General features: G+C 41.4%; 1 protein-coding gene across 7 annotated transcripts in view; it reads right to left on the reverse strand.

Moving 5' to 3' along the window:
- The window catches only part of trak1a (trafficking protein, kinesin binding 1a), a 118,558-nt gene that overhangs the window by 21,630 nt on the left and 75,988 nt on the right, over positions 1-20,940 (reverse strand). For all 7 annotated transcript variants that reach the window (XM_060850221.1, XM_060850218.1, XM_060850217.1 and 4 more), the window contains 8 exons: positions 19,015-19,131; positions 16,347-16,447; positions 13,859-13,967; positions 12,516-12,594; positions 7,754-7,884; positions 5,966-6,040; positions 4,358-4,495; positions 1,688-1,764 (listed from right to left, as the gene is read on the reverse strand). In XM_060850221.1, the coding sequence (XP_060706204.1) occupies positions 1,688-1,764; positions 4,358-4,495; positions 5,966-6,040; positions 7,754-7,884; positions 12,516-12,594; positions 13,859-13,967; positions 16,347-16,447; positions 19,015-19,131 (827 nt within the window). The remainder of the gene's footprint in view (positions 1-1,687; positions 1,765-4,357; positions 4,496-5,965; positions 6,041-7,753; positions 7,885-12,515; positions 12,595-13,858; positions 13,968-16,346; positions 16,448-19,014; positions 19,132-20,940) is intronic.

A 20,940-nucleotide genomic window follows, 5' to 3' on the forward strand; every position in this document is an offset into this window, starting at 1 on the left:
GTTAAATTGCCCCTTGTGTTAAGGGATATGTAGGTTACGTGCATTAGTCAGGGGTAAATACATGATTATAGTGTACGGGAATGGGTATGGGTGGGTTACTTTTCGTAGGGTAGACTTGTTAGGATGAAGAACTTGTTTCCACGCTATAGGGATTCTAATTAAATGAATTTTGGCTTACTGCTAGGCAAACATGAACAGATCTTTCACCTTTAAAAGACTTCACGTTTAAATAACATAAATATGAATAGCAAATCTCAGGACTCTGCAGCAAGTCACTCAGACTCCCCAAAGCCTGTCCACCATCTACAACGCACAAGAATGATGAAATAGCCTCTGGTGGCCTGGATGAGTGCAGCTCCAACAACTCTCCAGCAGCTTGACAGGACAAAGAAGCCTGTGTGATCTGTACAACATCCAGAAAGATGGATGATACGGGCCATTGCTGTTGTGCATCTACAGCTTCGACAGTGACTTCCAGACTGGTCACCTCTACCAGTCAAAATATTGAAAGTTCCTTTTCGTCAGCCTACCTGCCATGGACTGCAGAAGTTTAAGACATCAGCTCACTACCACCTTCTTAAAGGCAATTAGGAATGGCCAAAAACGTGGGGCTAGGCAATGAGGACCACATCCCGGGAACAAATAAAAACATATACAAAAATGCACCAATTGATTTCCAACAGCATAGGGGTCACAGTCCTGGAGACCAGAGGTACAATAAGTATAAGGTATACCTAAAACAGTTCAATGAATGTAAGTGTCAATGGTAAATGAATGAGAACTGGTGCTCAGACCATTCCTAATGGTGAATGAACGAGTGGTTGGTTAGAGAGTAGTGGTTCCAATGTCATTTTCTCTCTGGTTGAGCTTTGTTCTGCCAAAGTCCCAAAACCAGTGGGAAAGTGAATTTTATATCCCACTGATGACATAAATTACAAGTGTCTGAATTCAAACAAAAAAGAGAGCAACATTCATTGTGCCTGGAACTGCAAGATTCTAAAATGTTAGGGTACGTATTATACTTATGTCCAAATGTCTATTTTTGAAGTTCTTTTGAAATTTGCAGCTCACTATCATTAGTGCTCCCAGAGCACCCAATTTGGGGTAGAAATCCAAATGGTGACAATGTTTCACAGAAGAACTTATACAAAAATTGTAGATGGCAGAGAGCGGTTTCTTGGTTACGGGAGAACGTAGGGGCAGGCAAACAATGGCAGTCCAAACCAACTCGTCTCCACATGTGCAGATCTATAAACGTGTTCAGCAGAGGACTGTGCTTGATCACTCTGAGTGATGCACAGTGTGTGTTCTTTTTATTTTAAAACAACAAGACCACAACACAGTCAGAGAATAGGAATGTACCCAAGCTAACACAGATTAAAGAATATTCTAAAAGAAAGGTTATTAAAAACCAGTTTTGCTTTAACATTTTAATGATAGGGTCCTTCATTAGTTCCAATAAACGGGCAACTGTTTTGCAAAAATATGTTGAAATTAAGTAGCTATTTTACAAAGTAGTTAAACTCACAACATTTAAGCACATTCTACCTACAGCTATTAACAATACTGAAGCTGATTTAATTATTTTCAGCTTCTACACAATTGTAAATAAGGGCTGACCAGGTAGAACTTGAGGAGGATTATTTTTTGACAAACAAAAGTTAAAGATTGCTCTTTCAGGACGTACTTTTGTTCCAGGGCAGGTGAGGTGTCCATCTGCAGTTCTTTACGCATCGACCCTTCAATTTCAGCAGCTAAAGAATCCTGTGAAATAAACCGAAACGTGAACCATATAGAAATGTGCACTGGATTAAGTGACAAGGCATCAAGAAATCCATTCCTCCAGATCTCCCAAGCTCAGGTTGGACAAACAATAAATGCTAAAACGACTTTTCTCTCCAGTGTGCAAACTGATAAACTGTGCAATGTAAGCTCATCTCCTTTTCTGCTTGGGCACTTCACATCCTCGAGGTGTTGAGTCCCATAACTCCAGAAACTGACATTATGTCAGCTTTTCCATCCCACCCCCAGCCTTGTCTAGATTGTGTCTTGTTAGAAAAACAACGAACTGCAAATGCTAGAAAATCAGCAATTTTTGTTTGTCTTATTCACTCTGCTCTTAGTACAGTACTAATTCTCTCCCTTTCACACCTTAACTCACACCCATTTTATATCACTTTCCCTCTTCCTCCACCATTGACAACACCTTTGTCTTTTGCACTGGGCCTCTGCATCTGCCAGAAGAATACTAAAAAAAAATTCCAACACCTTCTAGCCTTGCAGAGTCACATTGGACCTAAATTGTAAACTCATTTTATGTTTCATACTTTGGGCAAGTTAAGATTTCTTAGCTAATACCATTCTTTAAGTATTGATGAGAGTACTTTGAACTAATAAGGGACTCACAAGGTAGAGGCTCTGAAGAAAGAATCAATAGCTCTGACAGGTTCACAATTCTATCAGAATCCATTGTTCAGGCTATAGCCAAGACTGACCATATAGAGGGTGTGCCTTTAGTGTTTAATGGCATTCCACTTGATCACTGCAATCAGGGTCGGGGAAGGCTCAAGGACATGAGAAATTCAATGTCGTGAAAGAAAATTCTTCAATAGCATCATCAGAATGGGAATTGATGCTGTATTCCTCTGATGGTCCAGCTATTGGACAAATTCTATTATGCAAAGTTACAACAAAAGTTATCTTGAAACAGTGGACTATGTCCTTGCCTCTGAGCGAGAAAGCTTTGTGTTCACTGCCTCAACGACCGTGGAGTGGAACATGATGATAATTAAAGGATATTGGTAAAACTATCGAGACTTCATAACCTCAGGAATCATCTTAATGGCTGGTGTAGTAGGCTTTGTGGGCAAAATGCTCCTATTCCTTATGGGTTTTCTTGAATACTTCATCTTAGAATCCCAAAGCAGGTTCCATTCGTTTCATTAAAGCCTGTGGCATGTAAAATGTCCAACAGCTACTCAGCTGGTGATCTTACAGTATTTAGATGTTTCTGTTACTTAGTAACTAACACAGGATAACAGACTTGCAACTCTAACCTGTGCTAAAGAGGAATTATAATGGAGTAGTAAATTCCAGTTAAAGAACAAAGATCACTACAGTACAGGAATAGGCTCTTCAACCCACCAAATCTATGCACACACAACACCTTTCCAAACTAAAAAAGTTTGCCTTTTTGACATGGGCTATATCCCTCTATTCCCTGCCTATTCTTGTATTTGTCAAGAAGCCTCTTTAACGTTGCTAATGTATCTGCTTCCATCACCTCCTCTGGCAGCACATTCCAGGCACTTACCACCCTCTGTCTTAAAAAGAAATTGCCTCTCATCTCCTTTATCCCCATTTATCCTAACTCCACATCTCCTAGTAACTGATATTTGTATCCTAGGATGAAGGACTCCAACTATTCATCCTATCCTCACCTTTCAGAATTTTACAAAATTATACCAAGTTGCCCCTCATCCTTCAACATTCAAGTGAAAATAAACCAAGTTTGTCCAATCTCTCCCTCAGTTAATACCCTCTCGACCAGGCAGCATCCTGGTAAATGTTTTCTGTACCCTCTCCAAAGCCTTCACATCCTGGAAACCAGGATTGTATGCAATATTCCAAGTGTGGCCTTACTAAAGTTGCATACAGTTGCAACATGACTTGCCAATTTTTAATACTCAATGCCCTGACTGATGAAGGCAAGCATACCGGACGCATTCTTGACCATCTTTTCCACTTGTGTTACCACTTTCAGGGAACTGTGGACCTATCTGTCTTGATCCCTCTACATTGATGCTTCTAAGTGTTCTGCCATTACTGTATACTAGTCTGGATTAAACTCCATCTACCATTGCTCTGCTCGAGTATCCAACCTATATTAGGTTAGACTTACAGTGTGGAAACAGGCCCTTCGGCCCAACAAGTCCACACCGACCCGCCGAAGCGCAACCCACCCATACCCCTACATTTACCCCTTACCTAACACTACGGGCAATTTAGCATGGCCATTTCACCTGACCCGCACATCTTTGGACTGTGGGAGGAAACCGGAGCACCCGGAGGAAACCCACGCAGACTCGGGGAGAACGTGCAAACTCCACACAGTCAGTCGCCCGAGTCAGGAATTGAACCCGGATCTCAGGCGCTGTGAGGCAGCAGTGCTAACCACTGTGCCACCGTGTCGCCCACTAATGCTGTTGTATCCTCTGGCAATCCTCCAATCTTTGTCTGAAGCCTTGCTAAAGTCCACATTAGCAGAATAAAACTAGCACTCCAAACATGCCCAAACTGAACAGATGCACGGCAAGTGGACCATTGCAATATGGCCCTCCCACAGGTTTATACTTACCAAAGGGAACAGGCCCAGTGAATGATAGCGTCGTGGTGTGCTGTTTGGCATTGTTTTGTTACGCAGGTTCTTGATTTCCTCCTGTGCTTCGTGCAGCATCTCCATACACTCTGCATATTTGTCCTCCAGCTCTCGCAACTGTGGACAAAAATACACACATCCTAAAGATACACCACTATCATTAAGGCTCGATGGTTGGACAATGACGTAGCAGCAGTAATTAAAAAGTCATTCTCCAAACATTTATTTTGAGTAAATTCCACTTTCCCTTGAACACCCAGAACACCAGCCTACAGGGTTACAATAGCATGGAAATGTCAACTTTGCAGTACAGAACTAAAAATATTTACAGCCTATCATTTTGAACAAATGCCATTTCCCTCCAAATAGTTATTTTACTTTACTACATCATGCACGAATAGCAGTTGAGAGAGGAAGCTATCTGTATCTTGGCTGCTAGCATTATACTCATTTTTTTAAAAATCTGTTTGTTTGGAATTGCATTTGAACAGAAGCTTTTTGAGCAAGTGCCTGCGCTGAGTTCTAACAGTGAACACAGCAGCACATCGGAGATCAGGGACTCAATTACACTGGAATCAATCCACAGCCCATGACTCCAACAATATAGATGTGTAAATCTGGAATAAAGAGGAAACATATGCTGGAAATAGTCAACCTATGGACAGGAAGCAAACCAAATATTTCAGGTCATTAACCTTTCGTCAGAATGAAAGATGATTGAGCTGACACTTCCAGTGTCCAAGTAGGTTGCTTGAATTGCCATTTTTATATTTTCCTTCTCATTAGAGAATTCACACAGCGCAGGTGGTCATTCAATCCCATCATGTGTTTTCTGGCCTTTCAAATGAGTAAGTTACTTTGGGCATTCTTCGGTGTTCCCCCCGTAACTCTGCACATTCTTCCTTTTCAGACTACCTGCTGAACACAGGTAGTCGAATCTGCCTCCAGCATACCCTCGAGCAGGGTTTTCCAAAACCTTAACTATTCATTATGCGTAAAACTATTTTTTAGCTTCGCTTTTGAATCTTCAATCTGTGCTCTCATTCTTGATCCTTTCCCGAATGGGAACGTTTCTCCATCTGCTCTCAGAATCCCAACTCTGTCCAGACCCCTCAGTTTTGAATACCTCTCAAATCGCCTCCCTACCTGCTTTCACCCATATACACCTTCTCCAACCTATCTTAATAGCTGAAGCTCCTTGTCCCTGCCCAAAAAATTCCTGTGCATCTTTTTTATGCATTTTCACAGCCGCCCTAAAGTACAGTGCTCAAAACTGCTTGCAACACACTAGCTGAGACTTAATTAGTGTCTTATGAAAGTTCAACAACCCTCCTGCTCTTCGCACTGTACAGACGCATTAATAAGGCTAGGACACCCCATGTTGTTATTAACTACTCTGTCAACCCACCCTGCCATCTTCAATCACCTCTGGGCATATTCTGTGTAGCATTGTTCAAGATATGAGACATTCAATAAGGACACTAAATAAGTATTGGGATTTTAAAAGTGTGCAAAGTATGGGGAGGAAGCAGGAGATTGGCACAAGGTAAAGACTAAGTTACTTCATGGAGACCATGGCCGACTTACCTCAGCTGTGAGCTGCCGTTGGGCATCTTTAGCTGCACTCAGATGTTGAGTGAGTTCCTCATTTTCTACCGCATACTGCAGCAAAGACAAGCCATTCATTAATAATCATTGATCATAGATACAACCTGTGGTAGTTAACTACACAGCCCAGCTCAGAGCACAACTGCTTCTTTCTAAAACTCTCTGCATTATTCATTGAGTTTTTATGGCAAGCAGGCTCAAGATCTATGGAAAATAATTTAAGAGGGCCTGCCGTCCTGACTGGGTCACAAGAAAGCTAAATTTCCCATACAAAGTGAATGGGAAAGGACTCTTGTGTAAGGACTCACTTCCTTTGCCGTTAGCAGCTCTGAACAGGAACATTTCTTTCTGATCTTGGGCCTGGGAAAAACAGATTCAAAATCTCTATAACTACATCTGACATTTCCCTAAAACTCGGACATTTCTCATACCACTTCACCTGCACAAAGACGTAATTGATGGTTCTTGGACAAGGCTTTCTTGGAGGGAAGAAGTAGAGACACAGGAATACTACAAAACCTGCTCTAGATGTTGAGTGTTTTGAAGTCCAGTCTGATTAGCTCATTCAAACATTATTTCGCACTCTGATCATCCTGTGATGTAGTTAAATTATAGTTACAGGTTCCAACTTCCAACGAGAAACTTGGTCAGAACTCAAAGCTGCTTCCAAATGTCAGAAGACAATTTGACTTCTCTAATTTTGGGCTGATGCTACACCTGAAAGACAATGTTGCAATCTCAAATTTTGTCATATGACTACATTGTGACGGTCTTTACCATGGGTGTTCATTGCTACCTCAACATCGGATTAGATTTGCTGTTTTGATATTCAAAGGTTTAAAAACATTTATTCTATTTGTGCCCCTACCTTTAAACAATATGAATTATGAGATTAGTGCTTAAACAGGTTACAATGAAACATTAGTTGAATTTGCAAGTTAGTAAGAAACAGAAGCAAGATTAGGCCATTTGGCCCCTCAAGCCAACTCTGCTATTCAATAAAACCTTGGCTGATCTGGTTGTGACTTCAATTCCTATCTCTTGCCTACCCTGCATAACCCTGGATTCCTTTGTCAAATTCTCAGAGGCAAACTTGAAAGTTGCGCGTATTGAAAATTTTAAACAGTTAACAAAAATGATATTTGGTAATATGCTCATAGCATGTATGTAATCACCTTTGATCTGTGTCTCCCCAAGCAGGAAGTACAATAAATATGTAAACACCACAAAATTCTTACAGTGAATAAAATTACTAAAATCAAGTCTTTTATCTCAGTGATCCCTAGACATGTCACAGAACAAAGATCTTAAAAACAATTATCGTATTTTGACTACATGTACTCCTTTCTTTCAAAGATAGCATCAGTTCTTTGGGGCAATATCCTGTTCAGAATATCGATATTAATTATTTTTATATATTCAATCACGGGATTAGAGCATCACTGGTGAAGCCAGCATTTATTGTCCATCCCCAATTGCAATTAACCTATATTACTGTTGGTCTCGGGTAATTAATCAATGCCATTTTTTAAAAAAAAATCAATTAACTGGCTATAACCATGAGTTAAAAATTCCATCATTTTCTCCTCAAAGATTGAGAAAAAAATGGCCCTGCGCTGGGGTGATAGTTCACAACTCTTAAATGAAGATCCTTGGAACATTATTAAAGTTTGATATGGAGATGTTCCACATCATAAACTGAGTCCCACAACTCATTAACAAAAGTGTCAAGGCAGAGATGAGGAAACAAATGTATCATCAGCTCACAGCTTTTGACTTTTTCTGCAAGTCGACTATTTGTGATAGAAGATGAGTAATTTCCTCTTGTTGTCGCGCTGAGTCTTCAGTCTTCTTTGCCAGTTCCTCTGCGAGATTGACGAGTTGTAGATTTGCATCCCCTGGACAATTAGGTAAGAGAAGCAGAGTCAACTATGCACTCAGAATATCAAACACAGTTCAGTCAAAGAATAACATAAAAGAACACTATTCTACCAAGTATGGCTACCTGCTCTTGCCAGCAGTCAGCCCAGAGGAGCAGTAGCCACAACACTGAGGAGAAACATAGGTAGTCATGATTTGGAGGTGCCAATGTTGGGCGGGGGTGTACAAAGTTAAAAATCACACAACACTAAGTACCAAATCAACAAGTTTATTTGGAAGCTTTCGGAGCACTGCTTTTGGGCAACCTTGATGAAGGAGCAGCACTCCGAAAGCAAGTGTATCTAAATAAACCTGTTGGACTATAACCTAGTGTTGTGATTTTTAACGAGAAAGACAGGGGATTCCTCTGCAGGGAAATAGTTGGGCTATAGAAATTCATCCTCCTGGCTCAAGAGTCCCTCCAGTGTGAAACAGACCATTTCGTCCAACAAATCCACACCAACTTTCTGAACAGTATCCCACCCAGATTCCAACTCTACCCTATCCCTGTAACCCCATACTTCCCAAAGCTAATTCACCCAACCTGCATATCCCTGAATACAATGGGCAATCTGGCATGGTCAATCCACCTAACCTACACATCTATAGACCGTGGGAGGAAATCGGAGCATCCAGAGGAAACCCATGCAGACATGGGGAGAATGCGCAAACTCCGCACAGTCACCTGAGGCTGCAATTGAACGCGGGCGCCTGGTGCTGTGAGGCAGACGTGCTAACCAGCGTGCCAACCCCATCTTTTTGTTGCAGAACACACTCTAACCCCTCCCCACACTGCTGCTGGAAGCCATTGCCATTTAGCTAACAGACTATTCAGGAAAGATGTTAGGGAGCATTTCTACAACAAGAGTGGTGGTGGTTTGGAACTCTCTTCCACAAATGGCAACTGATGCAGGATCAATTAATTTTAAATCTGAGGTAGACAAATATTTGTAAAGCAAAAGGTGCCCAGGCACATGGTCCAAAAGGCAAGCGTAGAGAGTTAGGCCACAGATCAGCGATGATCTCATTGAATGATGGAACAGGCTCGAGGGCTGAATGGCCTACACTGGTGCCTTTGTTTCTATTCAAACTGCAAGCAGAAGTGAGGAATTGGCAGACTTATCCACTATTGGTAATTTGCTCACAGAACCACCAAATGGTCATTAATTATGCCTTTGTTGCCCACCATCAAGTTAACAATCATCTAATAGTTAATCATTTGTTAGGAATTGGTTAACTCAATGGTTTAAAACATTTAACACAGTAAAACACAAGTCGTGAAGCATTTGTTGCAGCAACCAACTGATTTGTGTGTGGCTTGCATACACACAGCCAACTAATTGGTACAGTCATAACCAGAAAGGACTAAATATTTTTCCTTTCTGGACTATAAACTGAAATCGAAGTATGACCGCTGGTTTGCTGAAAAACCAGGAGAGATTTGCAACTTAGAAAAATCAAGTGGTGCACATTTTTAGCTCTGCAAAGCAAGACTACTTTTCTGAGCAATGAGGGGATTCCCTTTACATGGCATAGCAATAAGAGTCTGTGTTAAAGAATAACTGCCTGACAAAAGCTCTCTGATTGGATGAGCTACAGTTTGTTACAAAGGTCCAAGTGCAGTTCGGCCAGAGGCATTGTGATACCAGGTGCGAAATATGTTACATTTAATATAATTTACTTTGGATTTGTGAATTTTGAACTAGCGGTTTATGGGTTGTGTGAATCTATCAAGAGGGCAATGATTAATTGGAAAGTATTTCTATGGACATAGTAATTTTAAAACACTAGTCAGGAGACTTTCTGAACACTGACGAGATGTTTAGATTGGGAGAGTTTACAATTGAACAAAGTAAACAGTGAAGTCCATTAAGCTTTTAGTTGGAAGAATCTGTAAATACTCCTTTGGGCCAAAGGGAAACATACATAGCTTGGGTTAAAAAAGGCTCGAGTTTCAGTTAGGGCAGGTTTACAAAAGCTTGGGGTGAAGCTGGATGTGTAAAACAGTTGCTGCCGAGAATCAGTTTAGGACTGTTAAGCAAGGTCACATTACTGTATATTATTTAGTTTATAAATCCAAATCACAAAGCATTTGATTACAACAGTGAGGGAGTCTCATGACGGGTAACTGAAAGCACAGTTAAATCAAGACTTAAACTGAGATATGAAAGGGAAGGGAATTCTCCCTAGTGGGAGTACTGCAAAGGAGTGCTTGAGTTTAATGGATTTACATTTTACCGTGTTCCAAAATATTTTGTATTTAATGTTAAATGTAAATATTTTGGATTAGTCTATCTTCATTGCCATTGCGTAGTAAACTTATTTTATTGTTAAACCCAAATCTGCAACCTTGATTGTCTGTGTTTCAGTTAAAGACTATCTCCTTAAAACAAAAACATTATCCAACAAGCCAGATTTCAACGTGGGATGATTCTAGTCCAATAATGACATCAGCCGGGATCATTACATCCAGAGACTGTGTCTTGAGCATCTGTCTCTTCTACCCTCTCTCCATGTTGGTGAAAAGACAAGTGAAGAACGATCATCACTTTATAGACAATAGCGGGTTATTACTTCTAAAAATAAAGAGAGACAAATTAACTCAACTGAAATTTGGACTTGGGATCTTTAGAATTTTGTTTTCCCTGCCTGTATTCTTCCTCTACCCATACACAGTGTTAAACATTTTGCCTTTTGTCTGTCTTAAATGTGTGTGTGTGCGCGCGCGTGCGCGCAGGGGAAAAAGGGGAGTTACTATGTGTATGACTTTTTGGGGTTTTTTAAAAGGGGTATAGTTTAAGTGACATAGAAATAAATTAGGAATCTTCTTTCTTCTACCATTTATTATAGTTAATTGTGTTACAATAAAGTGTTGTTTTTGTTAAATGACTAAACCTGGTATGAATTACTTTTGCCCTGAATAGCAGTTGTGCAAAGTGGTTATCTTGATGGACTCATTGAGATCTTACATATTTTGCAAGTTTGCAGTTCAGGGGACCAAAATCATCAGTGCAGTTTTACCAGTTATTATACAATATTGTGTACACAACACAGAACTCCAAAAAGGTGAGCTCTCTTCAAGGCAAGGTACATGAACAGTACCCCTATGTTTCAGTCGGGCAGACTAACCACATCAAGTACTGCCATCTGCAAAATGCCCCAAGGAGAAGATCCCATGAGGAAGCCAATCAAGTTTGACTCCCCACAATCTTTTTTTTAAACTGGCTCCCCCTTCCACCTTCTATTCTACCTTCTGAGGCCCAGTAAAAGTCAGTTCCATATTGCAGTATAAGACATTCACTTGGGAAGAGGAAGGGTGACTGTTGAAGATCAGACATGAGGGGAAATACTGTATGTTTATAAAGTCATTATGCTAACTTTAAATTTGTATATGTTAGAGGCAAAGTTGAGGCATATGAAAGGCTAGTTTCGAAAGTTTTAGATCTTGCTGTTAATATTTTTATTTCTTCTATTTTATTTCAGATGGTGAAGCTGACTGTAAATTGCAACAGTGGAAGATGAAAGGTGAACCATGTATTATACTTTGAGAACTGAAGTTTGTACAATATTAGCTATTCAAAACAAATTTTGCTTAATTGTTTCACTTACAGTTTACTTCTATTACCAGGGAAAACCTTGCAAAAAATGAGCCTAAATCCAAAATTGTTCTAAGCTCAGTGACCTACTACAGATCCAGGCAGTCTGGCCTCAATTTTAAAAACCATTCCATTTTTAAAATCTCTTCATAGCTTTGCCCTTCTTTTTCACCATAGCTTCCTCCAACACAAGCCTTCTGAAATCTTGGCACATCCCCAATCCTCCTCACTTTCTTTAGGTGTCATGACCCTAAGCTCCAGAATTCTCTCCCTAATCCTCTCAAGATCTTTTAAGACTCTCCATAAAACCTATCTTTTTGACCTAGATTTTGGAAACCACCTAATATCTCTTACGCAGGATGGTGTCATTCTTTGCCTGATGGTTATTGACTTCAGTAACCACAATGGAATGTTTTACTACTTCAGAGGTGTGTTAAAAATACAAACGGTTGTTGAAAAGCTTGCATTTTTGATATATTGCAGAACCTCCCCAGCAACTAAGTTGACATCAAAAGATTCAAAGGTGAATGATGCATTGCTTTTGATCTTAACCTTGACTTTTGATTACAAAATCATCTGGGTGCAACTAGTCATAAAATATCCTGCATTTAAAAAATATTGTATATTAGATTCCCTACAATGTGGAAACAGGCTCTTCAGTGCAACAAGTCCACACCAACCCTCTGAAGAGTAACCTACAAAAACCCATTTCCCTCTGACAAATACTTCTAACATTATGGGCAATCTAGCACAGCCAATTCACCTGATCTGCACATCTTTGGACTGTGGGAGGAAACCAGAGCACCTGGAGGAAATCCATGCAGACAATGGGAGAACGTGCAAACTCCACACGGAGTCACCAGAGGCTGGAATCAAACCCAGGTCCCTGGCACAGTGCGGCAGCAGTGCTAACCATGCCACCCACTGTAGTTGAGTCATACACAGGATGGGGGAAATGATTAGTCATTTGAAATGACTAATTTTGTAGGATTGTCCTGGCACTTGAAACATACTTAGCTCCTTCACACAGTCATTGACAAGTTGCTGCTCCTTCTCTTCGTATGAAATGGTCTCAGTCTGCAGATGACAAGTCTGAATGTCAAGATAAAAATGAATTGTATTACAATACAGGTAACAGTTTCACAAAATGTTTTTATTGTTAGTTATTATAATGTTTCAGGATGTATCGTAGATGATTAAATAACAAACCTTGGCTCCTTTACATTACTATGCGACAATGGAGAAATACTACACAAGCAACAATAGTACGTACATCTCTTCTGGCCAATAGAAGGTTACCAAGGAGGTGAATGCAAAGGTTTCTAAACGCTCATCAGCAACAAAAGTCTCTTTTAGACTGTGGATTAAAAGGTTAGCTATCATTTTTATTTTGATGATAATTCCTTACACACCTGCATAGCAGTCTGTCACAATAAAGCCAATCACACAGAATGGAACCAGAATGTATAGGGTTTAAGAGTTGCTGCCTCTTACACTGTCCTGTATGTAGTCTATACATTCAAGAGATAATAAAGTTCACTGACAAGGGTATGGACTACTGTCTATCAACAAGCCACTGAAATAACCACCACAGATGGATGATATTGTTTATTACTATGGACTGTGTGGCCAAGATAAACAGAGTTGATTCTGCACATGCAAGCTCCCTCAGATGACAAAGAACTGCCTCTATTTTCGTGTATGGACAATGATACTTCTGCTGGGATTAACCAGCTTCTATTTCAGATTTTCTAGCATTGGTATTGTGCTTCACTTTGATGTGCTACAGGAACTTAGTAACAAAACTGCTGAAACTTTACTTATCAACTTATGAACACTATACATGCTAAGCCACTGTTGTACAAAACAATGTACCCATCCTCATGCATAGAGTACCCAATTCTGACTGGCCATCCAGAAAGAAAAGGTTTAGAGTGGGAGCTAACAATTAATCATTTCTCCACATGGGATGAGAATCATTAGTTAGTTATTGAATGACACAGACTTGATGGGTTGAAGTGCTTTTTTGCTGTACTGTAGATGCCTGATGATTCTACAATCTAAGCCAGGGAGAATAGATGAAAAAGCAAAGCACTCAACCAAAATAAACTTTGCATAACTAGCAAAATAAAGCTATTTGATTTCTCTTCATTCCAAACAAGCAGTGTGTAGAGGCCCAATAAAGCATTGAGCCTCCAGGACAATACTGCAATTCTGACTGTAACCAACATCAACTGCAATCCTAGCTACATGATAGGTTAATTAAAAAAAAACTATAAATGCAGACATCCCTTACATCAATAATATTTTCATCTGGCTTTGATTCGAATGGGAGTGGAAAACAGATTTCTTTTACCTCTGTTCTTAAAACAACATTTTCTTCTTCCAGATCCTTCAGCTTCCTTTGAAGAGAGTCCAAATGAAAATAATTCTGTACAGATGAGGTAGACTCAATCCGTCTCAACCTGAGGGCATAACAAACAAAAAAAACCTCAAGGTCATTTTGTGCTCATTTGTTCATGACAAAGGCTTTACTCATTTACAAAATCAGCCTCAAGAAATAAACCACAATTAAGTTTTTGTTAATACTTAGAAAAATGTAGCCTGTGACAAATTAGAATGTTGAACAAATATTTTTATAAAATATTATTTGATCACATTGAACTTGAGGCTTGCTAGAAAAAAAAAGAGACATTTTATTCTAGTTTTTTTTAAACCTTCCATTCATCAGTCTTGCAAATTGTCCAGAGCTGTACAAGACAAAAAGCTTCAACAGGGAGTGCTTTTTCTCAAGCAATACTAAGTCCCTTGATTTGCTATAAAACAGAAACCACATTTAATGATTTCTACTGACATCCAACTACATTTTTTACTCACAGAATGTGGCATCACTGCCTACAAGACCATAAGGTACAGGAGCAGAAATACGTCATTTGGCCCATTGAGTCAGCTCCACCATTCAATGAGATTACGTTGTTCTGATAATCCTCAGCACATTTTTCCTGCATTTCCTTTTACTCCTTACCCAAGCAAAAATCTGTTGAGTTCAACCTTGAATAAACTTCATGGCACAGCCTTGACAGCCTTTTGCGGTGAAGATTTTCTACCCTCTGACAGAAGAAATTCCTTATCGGTATCTTACAGGGGCAAGCTCAACCTGAGACTATGCCCTCTGATCCTAGACTGTTCCACAAGGGGAATTACTTTTCCACTCCTATCCTGTCAAATTGCCTAAGAATCTCTCATTCGGTGAGATTCCAATGAGTACAGGCCCAACCTAGTCAACCTTCCCTTATAAGGTAGTACTCTATAGCTACTACCAGCCCTAGTGAATAAAAACTGAAAGAACCGCGGATGCTGTAAATCAGAAATAAAAACAGAAGTTGCTGGAAAAGTTCAGTAGGTCTGACAGTATCTGTGAAGAGAAATCAGAGTTAACGTTTCAGGTCCAGTAACCCTTACTCACGACTATTCCTGAAGAAGGGCTTATGCCTGAAACGTCGAATCTCCTGTTCCTTGGATGCTGCCTGACCTGCTGCGCTTTTCCAGCAACACATTTTCAGCTCTGATCTCCAGCATCTGCAGACCTCACTTTCTCCTTACTCACGACGAGCCTAGTGAACCTTCTCGGACTATCTCCAATGCTGGTCCATCTTTCCTTGTGGAGGTGGACCTAAACAGTTCACAGTATTCCAGCTGTGGGTTGACTAAAACAATGTCTGGCAAAACCTCCCTACTTTCATACTCCATCTTTTTGGAATAAAAGCCATCACTCCATTTGCTATCCCTAATAGCTATGCAAAAGATAATGGTAAACTGTCTTCATGCACATAGAAGTATAATAGGGCAGAATATTTTAGTGGAAACAATTTCTTTATGCCAATTTGGCATTACAGGAATGGCAGAATTTTATTGGGCAATTTCCTGGCCATTGATCACACTTAATCCAAAACACTGATGTCACTCTTACAAAACCACATTTAAAGACCAACAGTTCTACACCATCACCCTGCCAATGTTAAAATGCTATTGTCAGGACCATCAGATATAATTTTAATCCCTTGTTACACTTTTTTAATCCATTTGTTGGACGTGAGTGTCACTGGCTGGGTCAACATTTATTTCCCATCTCTAATTACCCTCAAGGAAGTGGTGCTGAGCTGCCTTCTTGATCCACTGCAGTCTATTTTACATTCACATTAAAATGGCTCTCTCCTGGTGTCAAAGAAAAAAATTACAAATGTCTGAAGACTTTTTTTAAAAAAAGATTTCAGGCACAGGTATCCGTGTTTAGATTAGATTACTTACAGTGTGGAAACAGGCCATTCAGCCCAATAAGTCCTCACCGACTCTCCGAAGAGCAACCCACCCAGACCCATTCCCCTAAATTTACCCCTTCACCTAACACTACAGGCAATTTAGCTTGGCCAATTCACCTAACCTGCACATCTTTGGACTGTGAGAGGAAACAGGAGCACCCAGAGGAAACCCACGCAGACACGGGGAAAATGTGCAAACTCCACACAGACAGTGGGCGACACGGTGGCACAGTGGTTAGCACTGCTACCTCACAGCACCAGAGAACCGGATTCAATTCCTGCCTCAGGCGACTGACTGTGTGGAGTTTGCACGTTCTCCCAGTGTCTGCGTGGGTTTCCTCTGGGTGCTCCAGTTTCCTCCCACAGTCCAAAGATGTGCGGGCCAGGTGAATTGGCCATGCTAAATTGCCCGTAGTGTTTGATAATTTTCATGGTTCAGGCATGCTCCCATTTTTAATTCTTTTTACACTGGTTCAGGGACACTTCTGAATGATGCTACTTGACAGGACTGAACAGAATACCTACGGTGTGGAGGAAGTGGAGTCACTCTCACTTTCTTCTGCCGCATTGGTGTAGAATTGTAGTAACTCATCTTTCATAGACAGCTCATGACGGAGTTGAGAAACCTGGTCAGTACCAGAGATGGGGGGTGGGGCATGAGAGAGAAATTTAAAAAACACTGTTGAGAACAGAAAGAACACGGAGCAAAAAAAACATGATACCATGACCAGCAGAACACAAAAGCAAAATACTGCATATTCTGGAAATCTATATGAAAAAGAAAATACTGGAGAAACTCAGCAGGTCTGGCAACCTCTGTGAAGAGAACAGAAGAAGTTATATTTCAAGAGTCAAAAAGTGCAGTGCTGGAAAAACATAGCAGGTCAGGCAGCATCCGAGGAGTAGGAGAATCAATATTACAGGCATAAGCCCTTCATCAGATAGATGGGTAGGGGACTGAGAGGAAGGGAGCTGGGAAGGCAATAGGTGGGGGTGATAGTGATAGGCTGGAGGAGAGGGTGGAGTGGTTGGGTGGGAAGAAAGATGGACAGTTGGAAAGTTGGATCTGGGATGAGGTGGGGGAGGGAGATCGGGAAATTGGTGAAGTTGACATTGATGCAGTGTGGTTGGAAGGTCCTTACGCATCCAGAGATTTTCCTGCATATCCAAACACCTCATCTGTTGTGCTCGCCCCCCCTCAATGTGGTCTCCCCATACACTGGGGAGGCTGGATGCCAACTTGGGGAATATTTCAGGGAAGGTCTCTAGGATGCACACACCAAACAACCCCACCAACCTGTGGCCGACCATATCAACAACCCGGCCCCACTCTGCCCAAGGACATGCAAGTCCTGGGCCTCCTCTAATGCCAATTGCAAGCCATGCAGTGCCTGGAGGAAGAACACCTCATCTTACACCTTGGTACCTTCACCACATGGCATCAACGTTAATTTAGCAGATTCCTCACCTCCCTTCCCCAACCTTATCCCAGATTTAACCTTTCAATTTGGCACAGGCCTCTTGAACTGTCCTACCTGTCCACCTTCCTTCCCTCCTATCCATTCCACTCTGACCTACTCCATCTACCTATCACTTCCCAGCTGCCATCCCTTCAGCCCCACCCATCTCTCAGACTCATCACCCAGCCGCACAATCCTGACAAAGGGTCAATTTCCCCTGCTCCTTGGATGCTGCCTGACTTGTGCTTTGCCAGCAACACACTTTTCGACTTTTATCTCCACACCTGCAGTCCTCACTTTCTCCTAATTTGTATTTCAAATCCAATCTAACCTAACTTTTGAGAAACTGGAAGGAAAAACAATACAATAGCCATTGGGACAGTTCAAAAATGCCTTCACGTGCCTTTTCTTCTCATGAGCAACTTGGCCCTACCAGCATTTTACACATTTATTACTTCTGTTTTTTTTAAATTCACTTGTGGGACATGAGCGTTGCTGGTCCAACACCTATTGCCCAACCCTAGCTGCCCTTGAACTAAATGACTTATTAAGCCATTTCAGAGGGCAGATGAGAGACCACCACATTGCTCTGGATCTGGAGTCACATGTAGGCCAGACCAGGTAAGGGTCACCAAAGGACATTAGTAAGCCTGATCGGTTTTTCCATCAATCGGCAATGGCTTTATGACTCTGAATTCCAGGTGTGATTTGTTTTAAAATTGAATTCAAATTCCCCAGAACATTATCTGAGTTTCTGGATTAATAGTCTAACGATAATATCACTATGCCATCACTTCTACAAAGTGGGCGGCATGGTGGTACAGTGGTTAGCACTGCTGCCTCACAGCGCCAGAGACCCGAGTTCAATTCCCACCTCAGGCAACTGTCTGTGTGGAGTTTGCACATTCTCCCTGTGTCTGCGTGGGTTTCCACCAGGTGCTCCAGTTTCCTCCCACAGTCCAAAGATGTGCAGGTCAGGTGAATTGGCCATGCTAAATTGCCCGTAGTGTTAGGTGAAGGGTATATGTGGGGGTATGGGTGGGTTGCGCTTCGGCGGGTCAGTGTGGACTTGTTGGGTTAAAGGGCCTGTTTCCACACTGTAAGTAAGTAATCTATCTAATCTAAACTTTGTCATGCTGAATATAAGAGTCAATATAATTCCACTGCTCTTTTCTAAAAGAGTGACCATGGGATTTTCTATGTCCAACTGAGGGGGCAGATCAGGTCAATATCTCATTCAAGAGATGGGAATGTCCAAAAAGTGCGGAATCCTTTCCGGACTCCACTAGAAGATCAACTGCAACTGAAGATTTAAGGTGAAGGGCTGAGGTTTAGGGGAGATTTGAGGAGAAATTCTTTTCCACCCAGAGGCTGATGGGAATCTGAAACTCTCTGCCTGTAAGGGTGGTAGAGACAGAAACCCTCAAAACATTTTAGAAGTATTTAGAGGTGCACTTGCCATACCAAGACACAGAAGGCTATGGACCAAGTGCTGGCAAGTGGGTATAGCGTAGTTGGGTGATTGATGGGCATGGACATGATGGACCCAATGGCCTTTTTCTGTGCTGTAGGCGTCAATGACTCTGATGTTGAAGCTTTCCAATTCTTCGATATCACAAACTATAAAGAGGCATCAAGAAAATTGAAAACACAGCAGGTACAACTAAATCTACCAGATAGCAAAGTTTTTTTTCTAATAAGGCATGCAATCGTAATACCCAAGATGCACTTACCTCCTCCCTCGCATGTTCCACTTGCTCCTCAAGGTGTTCATTCCTTTCAGTTAGCGTCCTGTTCTTCTTTAGCAAAGACTGACCAATCCGTGCAGCTAACTCTAAATCACGCTCTTTCTGCAAGTGACAACACAAAATTTAGATTAGATTAGATTACTTACAGTGTGGAAACAGGCCCTTCGGCCCAACAAGTCCACACCGACCCACCGAAGCGCAACCCACCCAGACCCATTCCCCTACATTTACCCCTTTACCTAACACTACGGGGAATTTAGCATGGCAAATTCACCTAGCCTGCACATCTTTGGACTGTGGGAGGAAACCGGAGCACCCGGAGGAAACCCACGCAGACACGAGGAGAATGTGCAAACTCCACACAGTCAGTCGCCTGAGTCGGGAATTGATCCCGGGTCTCAGGCGCTGTGAGACAGCAGTGCTAACCACTGTGCCACCGTAATTTAAGATTATCTGAATCAGTGAAAGATGAAAACATTGACAAAATAGTGTCTCCTTCTTCTCAGCAAAGCTCAGTTCAGTAAAAAATGAGGTCTGCAGTTGCTGGAGATCACAGCTGCAAATGTGTTGCTGGTCAAAGCACAGCAGGCCAGGCAGCATCTCAGGAATAGAGAATTCGACGTTTCGAGAATAAGCCCTTCATCAGGAAAGCTCGGTTCAGTACTACCATTTACCTACTGACAAGAATTTACAGAGTGGTTCATTAATCTCCAAGTTTGACTCATTCCATGTCAATCTGGATATGCTCAAGTCACTAGCGAATCAATGCCCTTCAATGTACACACTCCAACTCAAGTGATAGAATTAACACCTCCTCTATTCATATATTTTCAAAGCTTGAAACAAAGTTTGTAAACTCCATGACTCTGAGCTTCCTCCTCCCAAAGCAATGCAGTGTAAAAAATACTGAACAGACTTTCAATGCACATCTAGAGCAATAAATTCACACTCCCACCCCTGTGCATCTACTGATGTCCCCTGGTTTCTTTCGGACATGTGCTCATCATCTGCCCCACTGTTTTCTGGTATAGAACTGCAGGCAAGGATTCAAGGCACCTGCCGGTCTCAAACTAATTGAGCAGGTCAACAAAGATGACAACACACCTCTGAAATTAGTATTATGACAGCAGAAGACATCACCCGGGCTTCAGGCAACACAACTATAATTAGGTGAGCTAAGGAATCAGGTTACTATCTATTCTGTTCACCCTTCTATACTAAATCACACAATTGATTGTAATAGGTTTCTAAATCCAAGTGGAAAATGATACATGGTGCACGGGTACGTGTTCTATTAGCAAGCAATTTGTTTTTTTTAATTAAAGTTACTTTGATTATTGTCAATGCTCTCACTTTCAATTCCAAGGACAGCAAACCCACTGCTGGCTACGGCCCGTTCTTTGACCTCCAAGTGGTCATTTTCCTTTTTGCTCATTTTATCTTATGAGCTTGTTCAGCAAAATTACTCAAGAATAGATAGCATTACGTAGAGAAATAAGCCTGCCATTGCCTGTAGCATTATAAAACCCAGAAAATGAAAAGGGAATTTCACAGATACTAACTTAGCCCTATACATGCTCAACTCTCACCCTGAACCAGATACTCAGGAAATTGAGGAACATTAAGAGGTACTGGGAGATGCAGCCACGACAAAGATCAGCTATGACCTTATTGAATGGCCGAGCAGGTTCGGGGGGGGGGGAAAGAAAGCCTATTCTAAAGGGACACGGTTAGCCCAGTTGGGTGCATGGCCAATTTGTGATGCTAACAGCGCGAGTTCAATTCCCACAACGACTGAGGTTACCATAAAACGCTCTCCTTCTCAACCTCTTCCCCTTGCCCGAGGTGCAGTGACTTGCAGGTTAAACCACCACCAGTCATCTCTCTCTCTTTCCTTTGTGAGAGCAGCCC

The sequence above is a fragment of the Hemiscyllium ocellatum genome, chromosome 34 (assembly GCF_020745735.1).
Source record: "Hemiscyllium ocellatum isolate sHemOce1 chromosome 34, sHemOce1.pat.X.cur, whole genome shotgun sequence".
NCBI classification, from domain to species: Eukaryota; Metazoa; Chordata; class Chondrichthyes; order Orectolobiformes; family Hemiscylliidae; genus Hemiscyllium; species Hemiscyllium ocellatum.